Raw genomic sequence first — 20,125 nt, forward strand, 5'->3', positions numbered from 1 at the left:
CTACTGAATCGGAGATGTGTTGCAGAGAGACTGCAAAGAGCAGCAGTACCTGTCTGTGCTTCCCTCCTCTTTCAAGAAGTGCCACGGGGTTGGTTGGCAGGTCCTGCCTGGCCGCCAGCGGGGGGATGGAGGGGTAGGGTTGCCAGATCTGGGTTGGGAAACTCCTGGAGATTTGGAGATGGAGCCTGGGGAGGACAGGGACCTCAGTCGGGTACAAGGCCATAGTGTCCACCCTCCAAAGCCAGCGTGGAGAGCCGGCATGGTGTAGCGGTTCAGAGTGGTGGTTTGGAGCGGTGGACTCTGATCTGGAGAACCGGGTTTGATTCCCCACTGCTCCCTCCACATGAGCGGCGGAAGCCAATCTGGTGAATTTGGATTTGTTTCCCCACTCCTACACACGAAGCCAGCTGGGTGACCTTGGGCTAGTCACAGCTCTCTTCGAGCTCTCTCAGCCTCACCTCCCTCACAGGGTGTCTGTTGTGAGGAGGGGAAGGGAAGGTGAGTGTAAGCCGGTTTGATTCTCCCTTAGGTGGTAGAGAAAGTCGGCATATAAAAACCAACTTTTCTTCTTCTTCGCAGCCATTTTCTTCAGGGGAACTGATCTCTAGTCTGGAGATGAGCTGTAATTTCAGGGCATCCGTAGCTCCCCCTGCAGGTTGGCATCCCTACACAATATATGCACTGGGCAAGCAATGTGGTGTGATTTATGGTCCAGAGGAGGGACAAAAACAGCAAGTGGGTCAGGAGGTTGTGGGAGACAGCTGCCGTCGTGCAGCCTTGTAGGAATTGTAAGAATGAGGATGGAAAGACTCATAATCGACAATAACTTCTGTTTTAAAGGCCATTAGGATTTGCCACCTCCAGTAAACTTCATGCACCAGGTGAAGTAGGTAGTTCCCTAGCAGTGTTCATATCAAAACAAGCTTGTTAGGCTGGCTCCAAGGTGAAGCCAGAATAACATGGTTTCTGAAGAAAGATCATGGTTGGGATCCAGTGTCAGGACTGGAGGTCTGTGCAAGGATCCCTGACCTTCCTGGCTTTCCTCTTCCGAGGGCAGCCATTTCTGACCCTGGACAAGTTGGTTCTTGGGGTCACCGGACCCACGTGGTGTCACGTCAGCAGGGTTGCCAACCTCCGGTTAGTAGCTGGAGATCTCCTGCTATTACAACTGATCTCCAGCCGATAGAGATCAGCTCACCTGGAGAAAATGGCCGCTTGGGCAATTGGGCTCTATGGCATTGAAGTCCCTCCCCTCCCCAAACCCTGCCCTCCTCAGGCTCTGTCCAGGTATTTCCCAACCCGGAGCTGGCAACCCTACACATCAGGCAGGAGGCTGCAGTGGGGAGGAGATGAAAGGGTTCTCTCGTAACCTAGAGCCAACAGAGGATAACAGTTGTTGCTCTTTCCAAGCTTTTTACAAAGATTTTCTGTAACGACTGCAGGCGGCTCTGAAGTAAGAAATTTCTTCTCCTTGGATATTATTCATACCCCTGCTGTGTTGCCTTCCTATAAGCCCTTGCAGAGAAAAAAACAACTACGGACGAACGGAGCGCAGTGTTTTACGTGCTACTGAATTTCAATCCAAACTCTAATATCTCAAAGCTGCAACATATGGGAGAGAAATTTGGCGGCAGGTGTTTTGTTTTCTGTTGAGTTCCAAGGATTTGCTTTCTCAGGGGAAAACTGACAGACGGGGTTTTTTCTAGCTCAAATATTTCGGTTCTTAATTTTCAACAAATCCTGAGAGAAAGTGTGCGTGTGTCAGTGTGTGCGCGTGCGGGCGGGCGGGCACTTGTGAAAAGGGGGACGCAGCACAAGAGACATGGGTTCAGAACCTCGTGTTTTATTCTAGAACCCTAAGAGAGCGGGCCGGTGGTTTGCACCATCGACTTGTTAGGTTTCAGGCAGCACTAAATGACTTGGGTATCTCCTCAGGTAACACGGCTTCCTGCAGAACATGAAGAGAGGTAATATTAGGAAGTCCTGCTGTAAGGAAAAAGGCAAGCCTGAGGAGGAAGGGCAGATGACACAGAAGTTTGTAAAATCATGCACAGAGTACAACAAATGGACAGAATCAGAGTTGGAAGGGACCACCAGGGTCATCTAGCCTCTGCTTAAAAACCTCCAGGGAAGGAGCACTTACCACCTCCCGAGGAAGCCTGTTCCACTGAGGAACCACTCTAACTGTTAGAAAATTCTTCCTAATGTCTAGGCGGGAACTCTTCTGATTTAATTTTAACCCGTTGGTTCTGGTCCGACCTTCTGGGGCAAGAGAAAACAACTCGGCACCCTCCTCTAAATGGCAGCCCTTCAAGTACTTGAAGATGGTGATCATATCCCCTCTCAGTCTTCTCCTTTTCAGGCTAAACATACCCAGCTCCTTCAACCTTTCTTCATAGGACTTGGTCTCCAGAAAGAGCTTGTTTTTCCTTTCCTAATACTAGCTCTTGGAGGCACCCAATGACGTTGACAATAGATTCAGGGCAGGCACAAGGCCAGTGTGGTACAATGGTTAAGAGCAATGGACTCTAATCTAAAGAACCGGGATTGATTCCCCACTCCCTCCACATGAAGCCAGCTGGGTGACTTTGGGCTAGTCACAGTTCTCTCTGAACTCTCTCAGCCCCATCTACCTCACAAGGTGTCTGTTGTGGGGAGAGGAAGTGAAGGAGATTGTAAGGCAGTTTGATTCTCCTTAAAAGGTAGAGAAAATCGGCGTATAAAAACCCACTCTTCTTTACTCAATGAGGAATTAAATTGTGCAGTTCACTGCCAGTAGGCCATTATCATGTGGTGGCGGAAAGTGCCGCTACGTCACAGCTGACTTATGGTGAATCTGTAGGGTTTTCGAGGCAAGAGACGTTCGGAGGTGGTTTGCCATTGCCTGCCTCCACTGGGACAAGGGAGTTCGGAGAGAACTGTGACTGGCCCAAGATCACGCAGCAGGCTTCACGTGAAGGAGTGAGGAATCAAACCCGGTTTTCCAGATTAGAATCCACCGCTCTTAACCACGACACCACGCTGCCTCTTGGCCACTATTGTAGATAGCTTTAAAGTGGAATTGGGCTCATACGTTGTTCACCAGTGTGTAGATGGCAATGTCCTAAAAGGACACAGCTGTAGAGCCACTTCTCTGTGCATTCTGCCAAATAAAAAAGCAGCAGCGTAACTGAGGTGGATGTTTTTCTCTGGCTATTTCCAAAATTAAATCACAGCCAGGAGCCAGCACCGAAGCCTCATCTGCAGCTTAAAGGCCCTGCAGCAGAAGGCACAATCCTTGCCATGCCCTAAGCAAAGGACAGACCTGCCTTTATTCCCATAGCTGTTCCAGGGCTTTCTGATAATGCATAGGGGTCCCTGAGTCAAGGGATGCAGCTGCCAAAAGGAACAGCCATCCCAAGCGAATGTGGGTCAAGCCATTGCCCCTCTCCAAATCCCAGGCATCCTCTGTGCCATTTGCAAGAGAAAGGTGGCAAATGTTACGGCACAGATGCTCCCGTTGGCCACTTTTGTACACAGGCCCTCCGTAGGCGTGATTGGAGAGGTCTTGAATACTCACAGACTCCCACCATGCCTGCAGAATCACATGTGCCATTACTGTACATGGGAGTGATTCGTGCAATTTCTCCCTAGCGTTGTACAAATCATCCAAGCGTTTGTTCTGATGCACAATTCTCTGAGCATGAGTGTATAATTGACATTGTGTGTGTGACAGTAAGCCTGAATGTGTGTGAGAGAGAATACTCACACTTTCTCCCTGTGTCTGTAGAGCAACTTGATGAATCGTATCTCTAGTCTGTATTTGGTTATTTAGAGCCAGCCTGGCATAGTGGTTAAGAGCAGTGGACTCTAATCTAGAGAACCGGGTTTGATTCCCCACTCCTCCACATGAGTTGTGGACTGGTGAACTGGGTTGGTTTCCCCACTCCTCCACATGCAGCCTGCTGGGTGACCTTGGGCTAGTTGTAGTTCTCCTAGAGCTCTCTCAGCCCCACCTACCTCACAAGGTGTCTGTTGTGGGGAGAGGAAGGGAAGGCGATTGTAAGCCTGTTTTGATTCTCCTTAAAAGGCAGAGAAAATCAGCATATAAAAACCAACTCTTCTTCTCTACTTCCCTACACTGGAGCCACCAGCATATTTATCAGTTGCAATGCATGCACTAGGTAAAGGTAAAGGTCCCCTGTCCAAGCACTGGGTCATTCCTGACCCATGGGGTGACGTCACATCCCGACGTTTACTAGGCAGACTTTGTTTACGGGGTGGTTTGCCAGTGCCTTCCCCAGTCATCTTCTCTTTACCCCCAGCAAGCTGGGTACTCATTTTACCAACCTCGGAAGGATGGAAGGCTGAGTCAACCTTGAGCTGGCTACCTGAAACCCACTTCCATCAGGATCGAACTCAGGTCGTGAGCAGAGCTTGGACGGCAGTATTGCAGCTTACCACTCTGCGCCACACGGCTCCTCAGCGTATGCACTAAAGCCACCTTATGGGAATTTTGTCACATCAAAAATCAAAACAAAGGTCTGAAATCATAACTGTTCATCCTAAGAGCCTGCCGAATTTAACTTAAGCAGATGCTAATTTCTTCTTGGGAATGTGCGCAAAACATTATCGCCTTAGCGAATGTCAATTGCCTGTGGGCCCTTGTATGGAGACTGCAGCATGGGAACCCTTATGACAGGAGGCATTCAGGTCTACATGTGTGATGACATTTCATGATGTGATTTCCCTATCCTCCAGCTAGCAGGCTTTTGTCTATTTTCCCCGGCAGTTCTGTGCAGACGCAGACTTGATCTTACAGATGGATTGTATTCACTGAATTAATACCAGAAAGGTCAACTTCTCCTGATCTTGTCCATTTAATAGTACCGACCAATGCCTATGATTTTCTCTCCAAGTTTTTACTGTCAAAAAAAAAAAAAAGTGCAGTGCGTACTCTCAAAGTCATAAGAACATAAGAAAGGCCATGCTGGATCATCAGACCAAGGCCCATCAAGTCCAGCAGTCTGTCCACGCAGTGGCCAACCAGGTGCCTCCAGGAAGCCCACAAACAAGACAACAGCAGCAGCATCCTGCCTGTGTTCCAGTGCACCCAAAATAATAGGCATGCTCCCCCACCCGCCCTATTTGTACATCTTTTTCTACATACGCACAAATAGAACACCTTGTTGGTCGATCTAGTAGACGTTCTGTACCTAGTTGCTGGCCGAGATTAGAAAGCGGGTGCTGTTCTTAAGATACTTTCTTGAATTCTGCGGGTATGAAAACAACCAAGGCCACCAGTTAGTCAGTGATAGGGTTGCCAACCTCTAGGTGGTTACTCAAAAGGGACACCACTGTGGGAGTACAGAATATAAGGAAGCAAACACAGGAGTGAAAGTATATCACAAATATACTTATGATACAAGCAACACCTGGATGGCCCAGGCTAGCCTGATCTCGTCATATCTCAGAAGCTAAGCAGGGTCAGCCCTGGTTAGTATTTGGATGAGAGATCACCAAGGAAGACCAGGGTTGCTGTACAGAGGAAGGAACTGGCAAACTACCTCTGTTAGTCTCTTGCCATGAAAACCCCGAAAGGGGTCGCCATAAGTCGGCTGCGACTTGACGGCACTTTACACACACACACAAGCTACATAACATAAATATAATATGATACAAGCTACATAACATAAAAAACAGGACCAATGACAGTGCAACTATATATCTGTCCTCGTAGCTATAAATAGCCAAGTAAATAACACAAGATTACTATCCCCAAATGGGCTTGCATGTGTTATAAAAGTCCAATATTGGTACAAAAGCCTGTAAGAGTATACGTAGTAGTGAATCTTCTTATTTTCAGATGTCCTTCAGCCAGGTACAAGGGAAAAAGCAGTTTCCAAATGTCAAGAAAAGTTTTTTTTATGTTATATATTTTGTATCATATTATATTTAGCACTTTGTGATATACTTTCGCTCCTGTGATTGCTTCCTTACAACCTCCAGGTGGTAGCTGGAGAACTCCCGCTATTACAACCGATCTCAAGACAATCGATATCAGTCCCCCTGGAGACTCTATGGCATTATACCACGCTGAAGCCCTTCCCGAACCCTGCCCTCCCTAGGCTCCATCCCCCAAACCTCCTGGTATTTCCTAACCCAGAGCTGGCAAAGCTAGTCAATTAGTGGAACTCACTGCCCCAGGATGTGGTTGCGGCTGCCAGCGTGCAAGGCTTTAAAAGGGGTGGTGGTGGACCAATTAATGGATGACTGGGCTATCAGTGGCTACTAATCCAATACCAGAGGTAGTATGCCTCTTTAAATCAGTTGATGGGGAGCACAGGCAGGATCGTGCTGTTGCCGTCTTACACATGTACACATGAAGCTGCCTTGTACTGAATCAGACCGTTGGTCCAGGCAGGGGGTCTTTCGCATCACCTACCTGCCTAGTCCCTTTAACTGGAGATGCTGGGGATTGAACCTGAGCCCTTCTGCATGCCAAGCAGAGGCTCTACCACTGAGCTGCGGTCCCTCCCTCTTCCTGTTTGTGGGCTTCCTAGAGGCAGCTGGTTGGCCACCGTGTGAAAGAGAATGCTGGACTTTACAGGCCTTGGTCTCATCCAGCATGGCTTTCTTTATGCTCTTAATTGCCCCCTCCACAGGCATTGCTCCCAAATCTCCAGGAATTTCCCAGGCCAGAGTTGGCAGCCCTGCCAGGAAACCTGTTGGTGGATGGCATGGGACCCTAGGTGCCATGGTGGCAGGGATCATAGAATCATAGAGTCGGAAAGGACCACCAGGGCCATCTAGTCCAGCCCCCTGCACAATGCAGGAAATTCACAACTACCTCCCCCCCACACACTCCCAGTGACCCCTACTCCATGCCAAGAAGATGGCCAAGATGCCCTCCCTCTCATGATCTGCCTAAGGTCATAGAATCGGCCTAGCTGACAGATCACTGAATTATATCTGTCACGCAGCTGGGAACGGGACTCGACAACTCTTTGGAGTTTCTTCCCAATCGGCGAGAAAGCATCCTTTCGCTCTCCAGATTTACACGGGAGACAAGTGGGAGACAAAGAGGCCGTAACTTGTGTGCTAAGAGAAAGGTTGCAGCTGTGCCATCTGCTCCCCCCCCCCCGCCCCTCCATCTGTGGGAGGTTCGTTGTCACCACCGAGATGTCTGGCTTTGGGGAAGAGATTTTAACTCTGCTGACAAAGAAATTAGCGCAGGCAACTTTTTGCAATCACGAACGGGGAGAGGGAGTGGGGGGAGAGAAGAAGGGGAGACTTTGCAACGTGACACGTGGGATACAAACCCTGCACAACCCTCCCCTCACCCCTTGCTAATAACCGGGTTGGAACGCTTTCTCGCCCACACGCGAGCTTCCGAAATTGCCCCGCCGGAATAACCGCATTCTGCAAACGCGGAGGGAAAATTACAAAATTAATTGCGCTCCAAAGGTCCTGTTTTTATTTGGAAATGTAACGATTTCAACATCTACGGCTAGAACGGGAACGCTAATTAACCGTCCTTCTTTGTTAGGCACAGAGCGGAGTGATCTATTCAGTGTTGTTTTTTTGTTGTTGCCGTTTTAAACTGTATGTAAAGAAGCTGCCGGTACCAGAAGTCTGAAGGCCTAACGGACAAAGGCTGCATGGCCATCTCCAGACTACATCTCAAGATTGCCCCACCTTAGGGCTGCCAACCTCCAAGTACATCTCCAACCTCCAGGTACATCTCTAACCTTAGGGTTGCCAACCTCCAGGTACTTCTCAATATTGCACTACCTTAGGGCTGCCAACCTCCAGCAATATACAAATACACTATAATATAGACCGACTCATATCGAAAAACGTGTACTACAAAACCACCAAGAATCCTGTTACATACAAAACTGAACACATAAGAACATAAGAAAGGCCCTGCTGGATCAGACCAAGGCCCATCAAGTCCAGCAGTCTGTTCACACAGTGGCCAACCAGGTGCCTCTAGGAAGCCCACCAACAAGACGACGGCAGCAGCAGCAGCATCCTGCCTGTGTTCCACAGCACCCAATACGATAGGCATGCTCCTCTGATACTAGAGAGGTATGCAGCATGACCAGCATCCATTCTAACTAATAGACATGAGTACCCCTTTCCTCCATGAACATGTCCACTCCCCTCTTAAAGCCTTCCAAGTTGGCAGCCATCACCACATCCTGGGGCAGGGAGTTCCACAATTGAACTATGCGTTGTGTGAAAAAATACTTCCTTTTATCTGTTTTGATTCTGTCACCCTCCAGCTTCAGCAGATGACCCCGTGTTCTAGTATTATGAGAGAGGGAGAAAAACTTCTCCCTGTCCACTCCAAACCATGCATAATTTTATAGACCTCTATCATGTCTCCCCTTAGTCTTAACACATAACAACAAAGACAACACGCGGTTTGTGTATCTGTCACAACACCACTTAAACGAAAATCCAGGAGTAATGACTAAACCCACAACTCCGGCATTTCTGCTTTCGGACTTTATTGGCTTCTGCGTGCCGGAATTGTGGATTTAGTCATTACTCCCGGATCTTCCTTAAGTGGTGTCGTGACAGATACACGGACCTCGTGTTGTCTTTGTTGTTATGTGTTTAGTTTTGTGTGTAATAGGATTCTTGATGGTTTTGCATTACATGTTTTTCGATATGAGTTGGTCTATATTATAGTGTATTTGTATATTGAGCCTCTGTGCTGCCTTTTTGTATTTAACCTCCAGGCACTAGCTGGAGATCTCCTGCTATTACAACTGATCTCCAGCCGATAGAGATCAGTTCCCCTGGAGAAAACGGCCGCTTTGGCCATTGGACTCTAGGGCGTTGAAGTCCCTCCCCAAGCCCTGCCCTCCTCGGGCTCCGCCCCCAAAATCTCCCGCTGGTGGCGAAGAGGGACTGGGCAACCCTACCCTACCTCCTGGTAAAATCTAATCGAAGAAACACCTGATGTGGCATTATCATCTTCTACTTTGCCTCACTCTCTGTGAGAAACAACCAATGAGTGAAGCTGGGCACAGAAATGCTGAGTGCGAGGATGTCCCATCATGCTTCGTTGTGTAAGGTGTTACCAGGCAACTGTGGACCGCTAGCAATGATGCATCCCCCGTAACTATCTCATTAGCCCTAAAATTAATAGGGACAAATGTGCCTTTGAATGTACCCTCTGACTTGGATGCCCTGCACACTAATCACCAAAATCTGGGCAGGAGGGAAAATGTGGCATTCTGGATGTGCTCAGAATAACGTTTCCTCTTTATTATGACACATATCCCAGGAATGAGCGCAAAACAAGGCCCTTCAGAACAGATCCTAGAGCTACAGCCAGGTGATCTTGGGCTAAAAGGAAGCTGCAGGAAACGGAAGAGCCGTTTCTCTTCAAACTGAAGAGCTGTGTGTGACCTATCTAGGAAGCTATGGTTGCACAGGGTGGCCAGGTCCCTCTTCACTGCTGGCGGGAGGTTTTCTGGGTGGAGCCTGAGGAGGGTGGGGTTTGGGGAGGGGAGGAACTTCAATGCCATAGAGTCCAATTGCCAAAGCAGCCATTTTCTCCAGGTGAACTGATCTCTATCGGCTGGAGATCAGTTGTAATAGCAGGAGATCTCCAGCTAGTACCTGGAGGTTGGCAACCCTACGGATACATGAGGCTGCCACCAGGAAGCAACATCAGAGGAAGGCCTCAGCCTCTATGCCCTGTATGTTGGTCCCCCAGGACAACCGGTTGGCTGTTGAGTAAAACACAATGCTAGTCTCAGTGGACTCTTTTTATGCTCTTGTGGAGTCTAAACAGGTATGGGTGTAGTCACTACCCAGATGGGAGACCTATGTGTGTGCATAAAGTGGTATCAAGTCACAGCCAACTTATAGCAACCCCTGGTGGGGTTTTCAAGGCAAGTGATTAAGCAGAGGTGGTTTGCCATTGCCTCCCTCTGCGGAGTCTTCCTTGGAGGTCTCCCTTCCAAGTACCAACCCAACTTAGCTTTCAACATCTGATGACAATGGGCTATACTATGCCATTTCACATCCCAAGACCTATGTCACTACCTTAAATTCCATGGATATACATAAATAACCAAAAAAAATAAAGTCCTTCACCTCTCACTTGTTGCAGATTTTTCATCCTTTCCAGTCATGCAGCATTATGGAAAAGCTGCCTTTACAACCAGTTTAGCCAGGGGTGTCAAACATACGGCCTGTGGGCTGGATCCACCCCCTTGAGAGCTCTTCTCCAGCCCATGAGGCAGCCACCCCACCCCAGCCCTAATCTGGGCTGGTGTGGCCTGGCCTGGCCTGACCAAGTGACATTTATGTCACATCTGGCCCTTGTAACAAATGAGTTCGACACCCGTGAGTTAAGCATTAGAATCCTTTTGACTACCATGATTAGAAAAAAAAAAGGGCTTCTTTTTTGAGAAATACGGCAAAGGTTGCACTTGCCTGCCAATCTAACTCAGATTTCTTCCTGTCGTAGGTCGGCTTTCGATCTCTGATCCTCTTAAGGATGCCCTGGTTCTCCACGGTGATCCTCACAAGTTCCCTGTTCTGCTGCTGTCGGAGTGGGCTGCAAAACCCAAACAGGCCCCACTTATCAGATTCTGAGGACAGTTACACAGGAAAGCCCTGGGGAGGCAGGGGGAAAGCACAAGCTTGGATATATGGGCAGACTAACAAGCTTAGGAATCACTGTTGGACACCCGCTTGGGAAGACTCTAAGAAGGAGAGTTGGTTTTTATTTGCTGACTTTCTCTATCACTTAAAGAAGAATCCAACAGCTGTCAATCACCTTCCCTTCTCCTCACAAGCATAAGGATACACACAAATAGATGTTTGCATGAATATGCAAAACCATAAATGGAAAAAAATCTGACATTAAAAATTTGCAGTATACCAAAATGAGTGGGGACCATTTTAATCTTCCAGGGCATTTCTTTCCTGATCTTAAAGTCACTGTTCTTCTGCAGAAGAACCTCAAAGGGAGAATGCAAAGAGAAATGCTGAATTAACATTCATTAAGAAGTTTAATGCTGACTCTCAGCCAGGTTTTAACAGGGATCTGTAATCTCTCACAATACATGCTAATAGCTTACTTATCCCGCTATCCCTCTCTAACTTCCTATTATTTCACTTCCTTACACGTTAGGTTTTACATTTTGACCATCAAACAACATTTTGACTTGTCTCATATCCACTCTGAATGAAATGATTATTTGGATTGGATCTTATTTTGAACTGCTTTGTCATTATAACACCCCCTCCTTCCTGGCTATTTATTTGTTTATTTAATTTTCATTTATCATTCGTCTTTCTCACTGGGATTCAAGGCAGATTACAAGTACTATAGAGCTATGCAGCTAGATTCAATTCCAGTAGCACCTTAGAGACCCAAGCTTTCTAGAGCTGAATCTCCCTTTGTCACGTACCTGACAAAGCAGATTCTAAATGAAAGAAGAAGAAGAGGAGTCGGTTTTTATATGCCGACTTTCTCTACCGCTTAAGGAAGAATCAAACTGGCTTACAATCACCTTCCCTTCCCCTCCCCACAACAGATACTCTGTGAGGTAAGTGGGGCTGAGAGAGCTGTGACTAGTCCAAGGTCACCCAGCTGGCTTTGTGTGTAGGAGTGGGGAAACAAATCCAGTTCACCAGATTAGCCTCCGCCGCTCATGTGGAGGAGTGGGGAATCAAACCCGGTTCTCCAGATCAGAGTCCACCGCTCCAAACCACTGCTCTTAACCACTACACCACGCTGGAAGTGGAAGTACCCTGACCATCAGTAGATGGAAAGATATTTATCTGGTCCAAGTACTGAAACAAGGGTCAAGGTTTGCCAACTCCAACGTGAAGAGGGTTTGGAAGCTGTAGCTAGTGCAGAATGCCATGGCTGGCCTGCCGGTTGGGGCCAGCGATCGGGTGTGACCCCAATATTACAGCACACTGGCTATGAAGCCACTTGCAAGCCCAACTCACATGAAGCTGCCTTATACTGAATCAGACCCTTGGTCCATCAAAGTCAGTACTGTCTACTCAGACCGGCAGTGGCTCTCCAGGGTCTCAGGCAGAGGCCTTTCACATCACCTACTTGCCTGGTCCCTTTAACTGGAGATGCCGGGTATTGAACCTGGGACCATCTGCGTGCCAAGCAGATGCTCTACCACTGAGCCATGACCTCTCCCAACTCAAGGTGTTGCTTTCGACCTTTAAAGCCCTACATGGTTTGGGACCAGGGTATGTGAAGGACTGACTTCTCCCACATGTTCCTGCCCAGGAATTAAAATCACAGGGAGAGATAGGGTTGCCGTCTCCAGGTGGGGAAATTTCTGGAGATTTGGGAGTGGACCCTGGGGAGGACAGGGACCTCAGGGGGAACATTGCCATAGAGTCAAAAGCATCAATTCCCCCCCCCCCCAGGGAAACATTCTCTAGAAGAAGAAGAGTTGGGTATACTTAAGGAAGAATCAAACCGGCTTATAATCACCTTCCCTTCCCCTCCCTACAACAGACGTCCTGTGAGGTAGGTGGGGTTGAGAGAGCTCTAAGAGAGCTGTGACTAGCCCAAGGTCACCTAGCTGGCTTCCTGTGTAGGAGTGGGGAAACCATCCCAGTTTCCCAGATTAGTGTCTGCCACTCATGTGGAGGAGTAAGGAATCAAACCCAGTTCTCCAGATTAGAGTCCACAGCTCCAAACCACCACTCTTAACTACTACACCGCATAGTCTGGAGATGAGCTGTAATTCCAGGGGGTCCCCAGGTCCCATCTGGATGTTGGCATCCCTAGGGAAAGGCCCTCCTGACTGTTCCATCAATCAAAGAAGCTTGTTTGGTGGGTATATAAGAGAGGGCCTTTTCAGTGGCAGCCCCACGATTATGGAACAATCTCCCCAGTGAGGTGCGCCTGACCCCCTCATTTTTGATATTTTGGAGGTAGCTGAAGATGGTTTCATTTAGGACTGCATTTGATGAAAGAAATCCTAAACTGTAATTTTAAATTTTGGTTTTATGTTTTTTTAGAGTCACTTATTTTTGTGCATTTTATTAATCTTTTAAGCAACCTTGAGCTCCATAAGGAAGGTGGCTAATAAATATTTTAAATAAATAAATAAACTTGGGACCTTTCTGGAGATTGGGGGGTGGCGGTGGTTGGGGAGGGCAGAGTTTGGGGGCAAGAGGGGTCTCACGTAGAATCTATCTATGGCAGGGGTGTCGAACTAATTTTTTACGAGGGCCGGATATAACATAAATGTCACTTGGTTGGGCCGGGCCATGCCTTCCAGTCCAGATTGAGAGTGGGTGGGTGGGTGGCTGCCTCGGCTGGCTTGTGGGCCAGATAAAGGTTTTTAAGGGGCCAGATTTAGCCTGCGGGCCGTATGTTTGACACCCCTGATTTATGGTGTACCGTAGATCCCTCCGAAGCTGCCATTTCCTCCTGGCAAACTGATCTCTGTAGTCTGGAGAGATCAGTCGTAATTCCAGGAGAACACCAGGCCCCACCTGGAGGTTGGTAACCCAATCAAGGGGGTGTGGTTTTGCACTGACCTCTTCTTCACGTACTCGTTCCAGCAGTCTACCAAGCCTGACCCACGATAAATTTCAGCCAGGCGTGCCGAGAAGTTCCTGTTTTCTCTTTCAATTAGACTAATCCTCTTTTGGTTTTCCTGCAGAACGAGATACCAACGGCCCGGGTTTTTAACTTTCCAGGGATAGGCATAATAAATGTTCATTTTTGGGGGTACCCCAATTTTCTTGCAAGCAGAACTTCCTCCTCCCCTTTCTACCACCTCCACCCATGAGACACTTATTATCAAACTGTTACAGAATCATACAGGAAAAACCAGAACAATAACACTACCAATGATAACATTGTGACACAAGGAAAAGAATTAGAATTTGGGGACTCGCCTTAGATTTTCAAAACTTGGTCTATAGCCCGCCTTTCCATAACGCCCGAGGTGGCTTTCAAATTACGAGCATGCACAATTAAAAGCATAGTTTTATAATTAAAAAGATTAAAAAATAGTTAAACACTTGAATTAAAATACATCCGGTCAAGAGTGCAACATCGTCACTATCGGCTGCCAGAGACATACGTTAGTTATTTCTGCCAAAGATGTGCCGAAATAATCCCACTTAACACCTTTTACGGAAGACAAAGGCCTTTTATGCATGGCTGTTTCCTTGCGGTCACCCCCAGGCGACTACGAAGAAGAAGAAGTTGGTTTTTATATGCCGACTTTCTCTACCACTTAAGGGAGATTAAACCAGTTTACAATCACCTTCCCGTCCCCTCCCTACAACAGACACCCTGTGAGGTAGGCAAGGCTGAGAGAAGTCTAACAGAGCTGTGACTTGCCCAAGGTCACCCAACTAGCTTCATGTGTAGGAATGGGGAAACCAACCCAGTTCACCAGATTAGCCCGCGCCGCTCATGTGGAGGAGTGGGGAATCAAACCCGGTTCTCCAGATCAGACTTCACCTCTCCAAACCACCTCTCTTAACCACTACACCACGCTGGCTCTCAGACAGCTTTGCTTTGATTATGTATGCCTTTTCTGACCGTCAGAGGTTGCCTCGCTGTCCCCGTGCGTTTCTGCATGAGCTGGTGGCCCGGGCAGACCTGGAAGACCTAGGAATTACACATGTTTGTGTGTAATGGTTAGGTCTAGGGTTGCCAGCTCCAGACTGGGAAATACCTGGAGATTTTGGGGGCGGAGCCTGAGGAGGGCGGGGTTTGGAGAGAGGAGGGACTTCAATGCCATAGGGGTCAATTGCCGAAGTGGCCATTTTCTCCAGGTGAACTGAGCTCTGTCAGCTGGAGATCAGTTGTAGCAGCGGGTGATCTCCTGCCACCACCTGGATGTTGGCAACCCTAGTTAGGCCCTTAGTTCGCACCCATTACAAGGGGAAAGTGACGTACCTGAATCTTGGAAACCTTGAAGTAGTGGTGAGGCTGAGCACATGGCGCCTTTGTATCAACTAAACTCTTTGCTGGAGAAAGATAATACATGTTGTAAGTTATATCCTTTCCCCCAACAAAAATAACAGAAGAATTCTGGATAAACAACCAGTTTAAAATATGGCAATGACTTACAAATCGATGTCCCCGAAGTGCTGGAAGTGTAACAATGAAATAGGTTCATTTCATCATATGTGGTGGACTTGTGATAAAGCAAAAAACTTTTGGGACATGATTTACAATGAAATAAGGTTAATTATACAGAACAATGTACCTAAAACACCTGAAATGATGTTACTAAGTATGATACCTGACTCTATTGTATCTCAGAGATCATTTCTGATATATGCCACCACAGCTGCGAGACTAATTTATGCAGCTAAATGGAAGACAACGGAAATTCCAGACAAAAAAGACTGGATACAAAAGATGTTAGAAATGTCGGAAATGGCAAAACTTACTGCATTGATAAATCAAAAAGACAATGTACAATTCATGGGTGAATGGGAGGCATGGAGGGTTTACTGTGAAACTGAACTTCAACTGGGGGAATTTAAAGGTTACTCATTGATCTAATCCATTTTTCAAAGATATTGTTGAAGAAATGTGATACAGTAATTTTGCTTTTAATTTTAAATAATTTCTTTATTACTGTATCGAGTAAAGACACCATATTTAGTTATACAAGACAATATTAGGATTAGAATTTTCAATACAAAAGAGCAAATAGGTTTATAACAAGATGGAGGAAGATGAAGGGGAAGTTTTCTATATCTACTTAATAACAAAGATATATTTTCAACAATAATGTTAATTTTTTCTTTTTTCACTGATAAATTGTATACATTGTCGAAATGTTTTGTTTAAAATGTTATGAAAAATGATGGTTCTTGTAGGTTATCCGGCTGTGTACCCGTGGTCTTGGTATTTTCTTTTTTTTCCCCTTTCTTTTCTTGGACCACGGTTACACAGCCCGGATAACCTACAAGAACCAATGAACTCTGACCGTGAAAACCTTCGACAATATAATAAAAATTGTTTATTAAAAAAAAACCAGTTAAAAATAGTAGTAAAAATCCACAATTTTAACTCTTTCTGCTGTTTCTCCTCCTCTCTGCCATTGCATACGCTCTTCTGGCCAACTGTCAGTTTGTAAAGGCCTAAACCAAACTTTGGTCATTTTAGGAAGACAGTGACAACTTTCCTCAAAGGTCATTTATGCATGGTTGCTTTAACCTCCTTTATTCCCTGTTTCAGCCAGGATCTATTTCTTCAGTATGCACTCTATCTCATTCATTGGAAGCTCAACGCTGTTTCCACGCAAAACGAACCCGGCTTTTCCCATTCCTCTTCTGTCCTGAATTAAACCGTTCATCCTGGCTCATTCCGGAGTCACAGAGCGTGCATGCTGCATTAGGGGGAAACACAGAAGATTGGCTTCTCTCACAGCCAATCATGAAGCAGTGTTTAAAGAGGCAGGGATTCAAGTGCTTCCTGCTACCTCGGAGCTCTTTCTGAGCAAAAGAAAGGCTTTTAAAAAATGGGGCTTGGATTTCTCCCTCCCCCTTCTTTCAGGTATCTCCGTTGTTTTTTTTCTTTCTTAAAATGCTTTTGTATGCGGAAGTTGGGTTTGGGGGGAAGGAAATCTCTCACAGTAAGCCGATTACAGAGCAGCATTTAAAGGGGTGGGACTTGATTTGAGCTTGGGAGACTTGCTTTTCTGTATTCATGGTTCGATTAGCCCACAGTTTCGTCCCTGATCATTCAAGCCAATGCATACAGTTCCCCCCAACCCGGGTTACTTTAATGTGCGATGAACCCAGGTCCAAGCAGGGAGATCCAACCCATGCATAAAAGACCAAAGATGACTATCTAGTTCATTGGTTCTTGTAGGTTATCCAGGCTGTGTGACCGCGGTCTTGGTATTTTCTTTTCTGACGTTTTGCCCGCAGCTGTGGCAGGTATCTTCAGAGGAGTAACACTGAAGGACAGGGTCTCTCAGTGTCAAGTGTGTAGGAAGAGTAATATATAGTCAGAAAGGGGTTGGGTTTGAGCTGAATCATTGTCCTGCAAAAAGTAAGGTAATGTGCTAATCATTGTCTAGTTCATTTTTATCCTGCCTGTTTTTAAGGAGCTCAGGGGTATTCATCTGGTTCTCCCTTCTTCCACTTTATCCTCACAACAACTCCATGAGGTAGGATAGGCTAGAAGATAGCAACTGTTCAAAGATCACTAGGTTTGCCAGGTCCCTCTTCGACACTGGCAGGTTTTTGAGGTGGAGCCTGAGGAGGGCGGGGTTTGGGGAGGAGAGGGACTTCAATGCTATAGAGCAATGGGCGAAGCGGCCATTTTCTCCAGGGGAACTGATCTCTATCGGCTGGAGATCAGTTGTAATAGCGGGAGATCTCCAACCACCACCTGGAGGATGGCAACCCTAATGGAGGCCTATCCTAACCACCTAAATAGTTAAATTGTGGAACTCCCTGCCCCAGGATGTGGTGATGGCTGCCAACTTGGAAGGCTTTAAGAGGGGAGTGGACATGTTCATGGAGGAAAGGGGTATTCATGGCTACTAGTAAAAATGGATACTAGTCATGATGCGTACTTATTCTCTCCAGGATCAGATGAGCATGCCTATTACATTAGGTGCTGTGGAACACCGGCAGGATGCTGCTGCTGCAGTCATCTTGTTTGGGGGCTTCCTAGAGGCACCTGGTTGGCCACTGTGTGAACAGACTGCTGGACTTGATGGGCCTTGGTCTGATCCAGCAGGGCTTTTCTTATCTTCCTTCCCTCCCTCCTTCCCTCTCTCCAATATCAGAGGAGCATGCCTATTATATTAGGTGTTTTGGAACACAGGCAGGATGGTGCTGCTGCAGCTGCCTTGTTGGTGGGCTTCCTAGAGGCACCCGGTTGGCCACTGTGTGAACAGACTGCTGGACTTGATGGGCCTTGGTCTGATCCAGAATGGCTGTTCTTATGTTCTTATCTAGTCAAAATGAATGCTAGTCATGAAGCATACCTATTCTCTCCAGGATCAGAGGAGCATGCCTATTAGGTGCTGTGGAGCACAGGCAGGATAATGCTGCCGCAGTGGTCTTGTTTGTGGGCTTCCTAGAGGCACCTGGTTGGCCAATGTGTGAACAGACTGCTGGACTTGATGGGCCTTGGTCTGATCCAGCAGGGCTTCTCTTATGTTCTTATGTTTAACTCTTAAGATGCTAGTACTAAGTAAGTTGCTATAAGCCTACCCAGTTCCAGCCGGTAGTGAGGCTTGGGTTCAGCCGAGCGGGGCGTCTTCTTCACAGGGGCGATCCTGTGCCTGGAATCAGCAACGACCACAGGACAGGTAAAGATTTCCAGACTGCTCATCTTGGCATGGCCAGCCAACGGTAGGGTCTCAAGGGGGAAAAGGGCAAAACTTCAGGCTCAGCTTCTGAGATGCTCCTCCCCCTCCCCCTCCCCCCAGGGGTTGCCATAGATGCTCTGGCTGTGACATCATCAATTCTGTAAGACGCTGTAAGAAAGGGCTGTAACTCTCAGCCTTTGGGTGCAATAAGCCCATAAAAGGGCTTTTTAAAAAACTCCTGACCTAAAGTAGGGTTGCCAACCTTCAGGTGGGGCCTGGAGATCTCCTGCTATTACAATTGATCCCCAAACGACAGAGACGGGTCCCCCTGGAGAAAATGGCCGCTTTGGAGGATGGGCTCTACAGCATTGTACCCTGCTGAGGCCCCTCCCCTTCCCAACCCCCCCTTCCCAACCCCCCCTTCCCACACCCTGCCCAGGCTCCACCCCCCAAATCTCCTGATATTTCCCCACCGAGAACTGGTAAGCCTAACCTAGTAGGGTTGCCAGGTCCCTCTTTGCCACCAGCGGGAGGTTTTTGGGGCAGAGCCTGAGGAGTGTGGGGTTTGAGGAGGGGCTTCAGAGCCATAGAGTCCAATTGCCAAAGCAGCCATTTTCTCCAGGGGAACTGGTCTCTATCAGCTGGAGAGCAGTTGTGATAGAAGGAGATCTCCAGCTAGTACCTGGAGGTTGGCAACCCTATAACCTAGAGACCCAGACATCGACTGGTTTTTAAGCACCACTGTGCTAGGACAGAGAGAAATGGTCCCTCTTGGCTTAACGTTCTGTCTCCTTCAAGAGGCCAACCCAGAGGACTAGTAAAATCCACAAGTAGGACATATGACAATGTCAATTCTTTTGCAGGTACTCAGAATGTACTGTGGTGTGGTGTCCCTGAACACAGAGGTTGCTGCTTTGGCTGTTGTAGCTGCTGACTACCAGACCTTCAGGAATATATTTATCTTTTATGTACCTATGGCATTCACCTGAAAGGCTAGGGTATTCCCCACACAAATGACACGAAGAAAAATGGGAGACTATCACAAATACGCACACAAATTACTGCTATGTACACAGTTGTAGTGAAGAGGCCAGAGTACAGTTATCTTGGGTTAAAGGTTAAATTAGCACAACCTCAGCACTTTCTGTCTTTGTTCCTTGCCTGCTGGGAAAATATGTGTTGGCTGGCATGCTTATCTAAAATTTAGCAAGTTTAGAGAAAAATACGCAGTGTGCTAGGACTGAGTTGGCTGGCGGGGGTAATAACACAGGAGTACACAGTACATGGAAGAAGTTACCATTTACAATTGCTTACTGTTAGACCAAAATCATCTGGACAATGAGTGATCGCAGCCCAAATACGGACATAAAGATGTGTGTGTATGCATTGCTTATAATAAAATAACCCAATAAGACTAAAAGAAGGTGGACTTAGTAAAACATGTGATCCTTTCGTGAATGTTGTATAAAAGACCTGAGAGGGTGGCTGTGCGTTGGAATTCGGGTGTTTAAACTGACTCCACCTTTATTTGAACAATGCAATAAATCTTCTTTCCTCTACTTCTGTAGTCTAAGCGGTTGTGTAAATTGGGAGTGATACACACGCCAGACCAAGAGCCTATTTGAGTTACGTTTGGGAGAATACTTTTGTGTTCTTCTCTTTTATTCGTTGTCTCATTGACACGCTTACAAACTTCTACCAGGTTTCAAGCCGTTTGTCGTCTGGAAGTGATAAAAAACCCTTTGATAATTTGGCCTTTGTAAATAGAGAAATATCTGTAAGCATCAAGGCTCAGAGTCTGTTTTTAGTGCAGAGGGTCA

The 20,125-nt window shown here is 47.0% G+C and overlaps 1 protein-coding gene across 1 annotated transcript; it reads right to left on the reverse strand.

Moving 5' to 3' along the window:
* Positions 1-5,195: 5,195 nt before the first annotated feature.
* On the reverse strand, positions 5,196-18,328 carry CFAP97D1 (CFAP97 domain containing 1). The gene is made up of 5 exons (XM_056864616.1): positions 18,208-18,328; positions 14,918-14,988; positions 13,540-13,658; positions 10,444-10,567; positions 5,196-5,252 (listed from the first exon to the last, which is right to left on the reverse strand). Exons 1-5 carry the CDS (start codon positions 18,326-18,328, stop codon positions 5,196-5,198), a joined length of 492 nt encoding a protein of 163 aa, XP_056720594.1.
* Between the last annotated feature and the right edge of the window lie 1,797 nt (positions 18,329-20,125).

The sequence above is a fragment of the Euleptes europaea genome, chromosome 18 (assembly GCF_029931775.1).
Source record: "Euleptes europaea isolate rEulEur1 chromosome 18, rEulEur1.hap1, whole genome shotgun sequence".
Lineage (NCBI taxonomy): Eukaryota > Metazoa > Chordata > Lepidosauria > Squamata > Sphaerodactylidae > Euleptes > Euleptes europaea.

Coding starts and splice junctions, on each gene's coding strand:
- CFAP97D1 (XM_056864616.1), bottom strand. CDS start 18,328: ATGAGCAGTCTGGAAATCTTTACCTGTCCTGTGGTCGTTGCTGATTCC. Junction 13,659..14,917: donor TCAAGGTTTCCAAGATTCAG/GTACGTCACTTT, acceptor CTCGTTCTGCAG/GAAAACCAAAAGAGGATTAG. Junction 5,253..10,443: donor AATCTGAGTTAGATTGGCAG/GCAAGTGCAACC, acceptor TCATACCCGCAG/AATTCAAGAAAGTATCTTAA.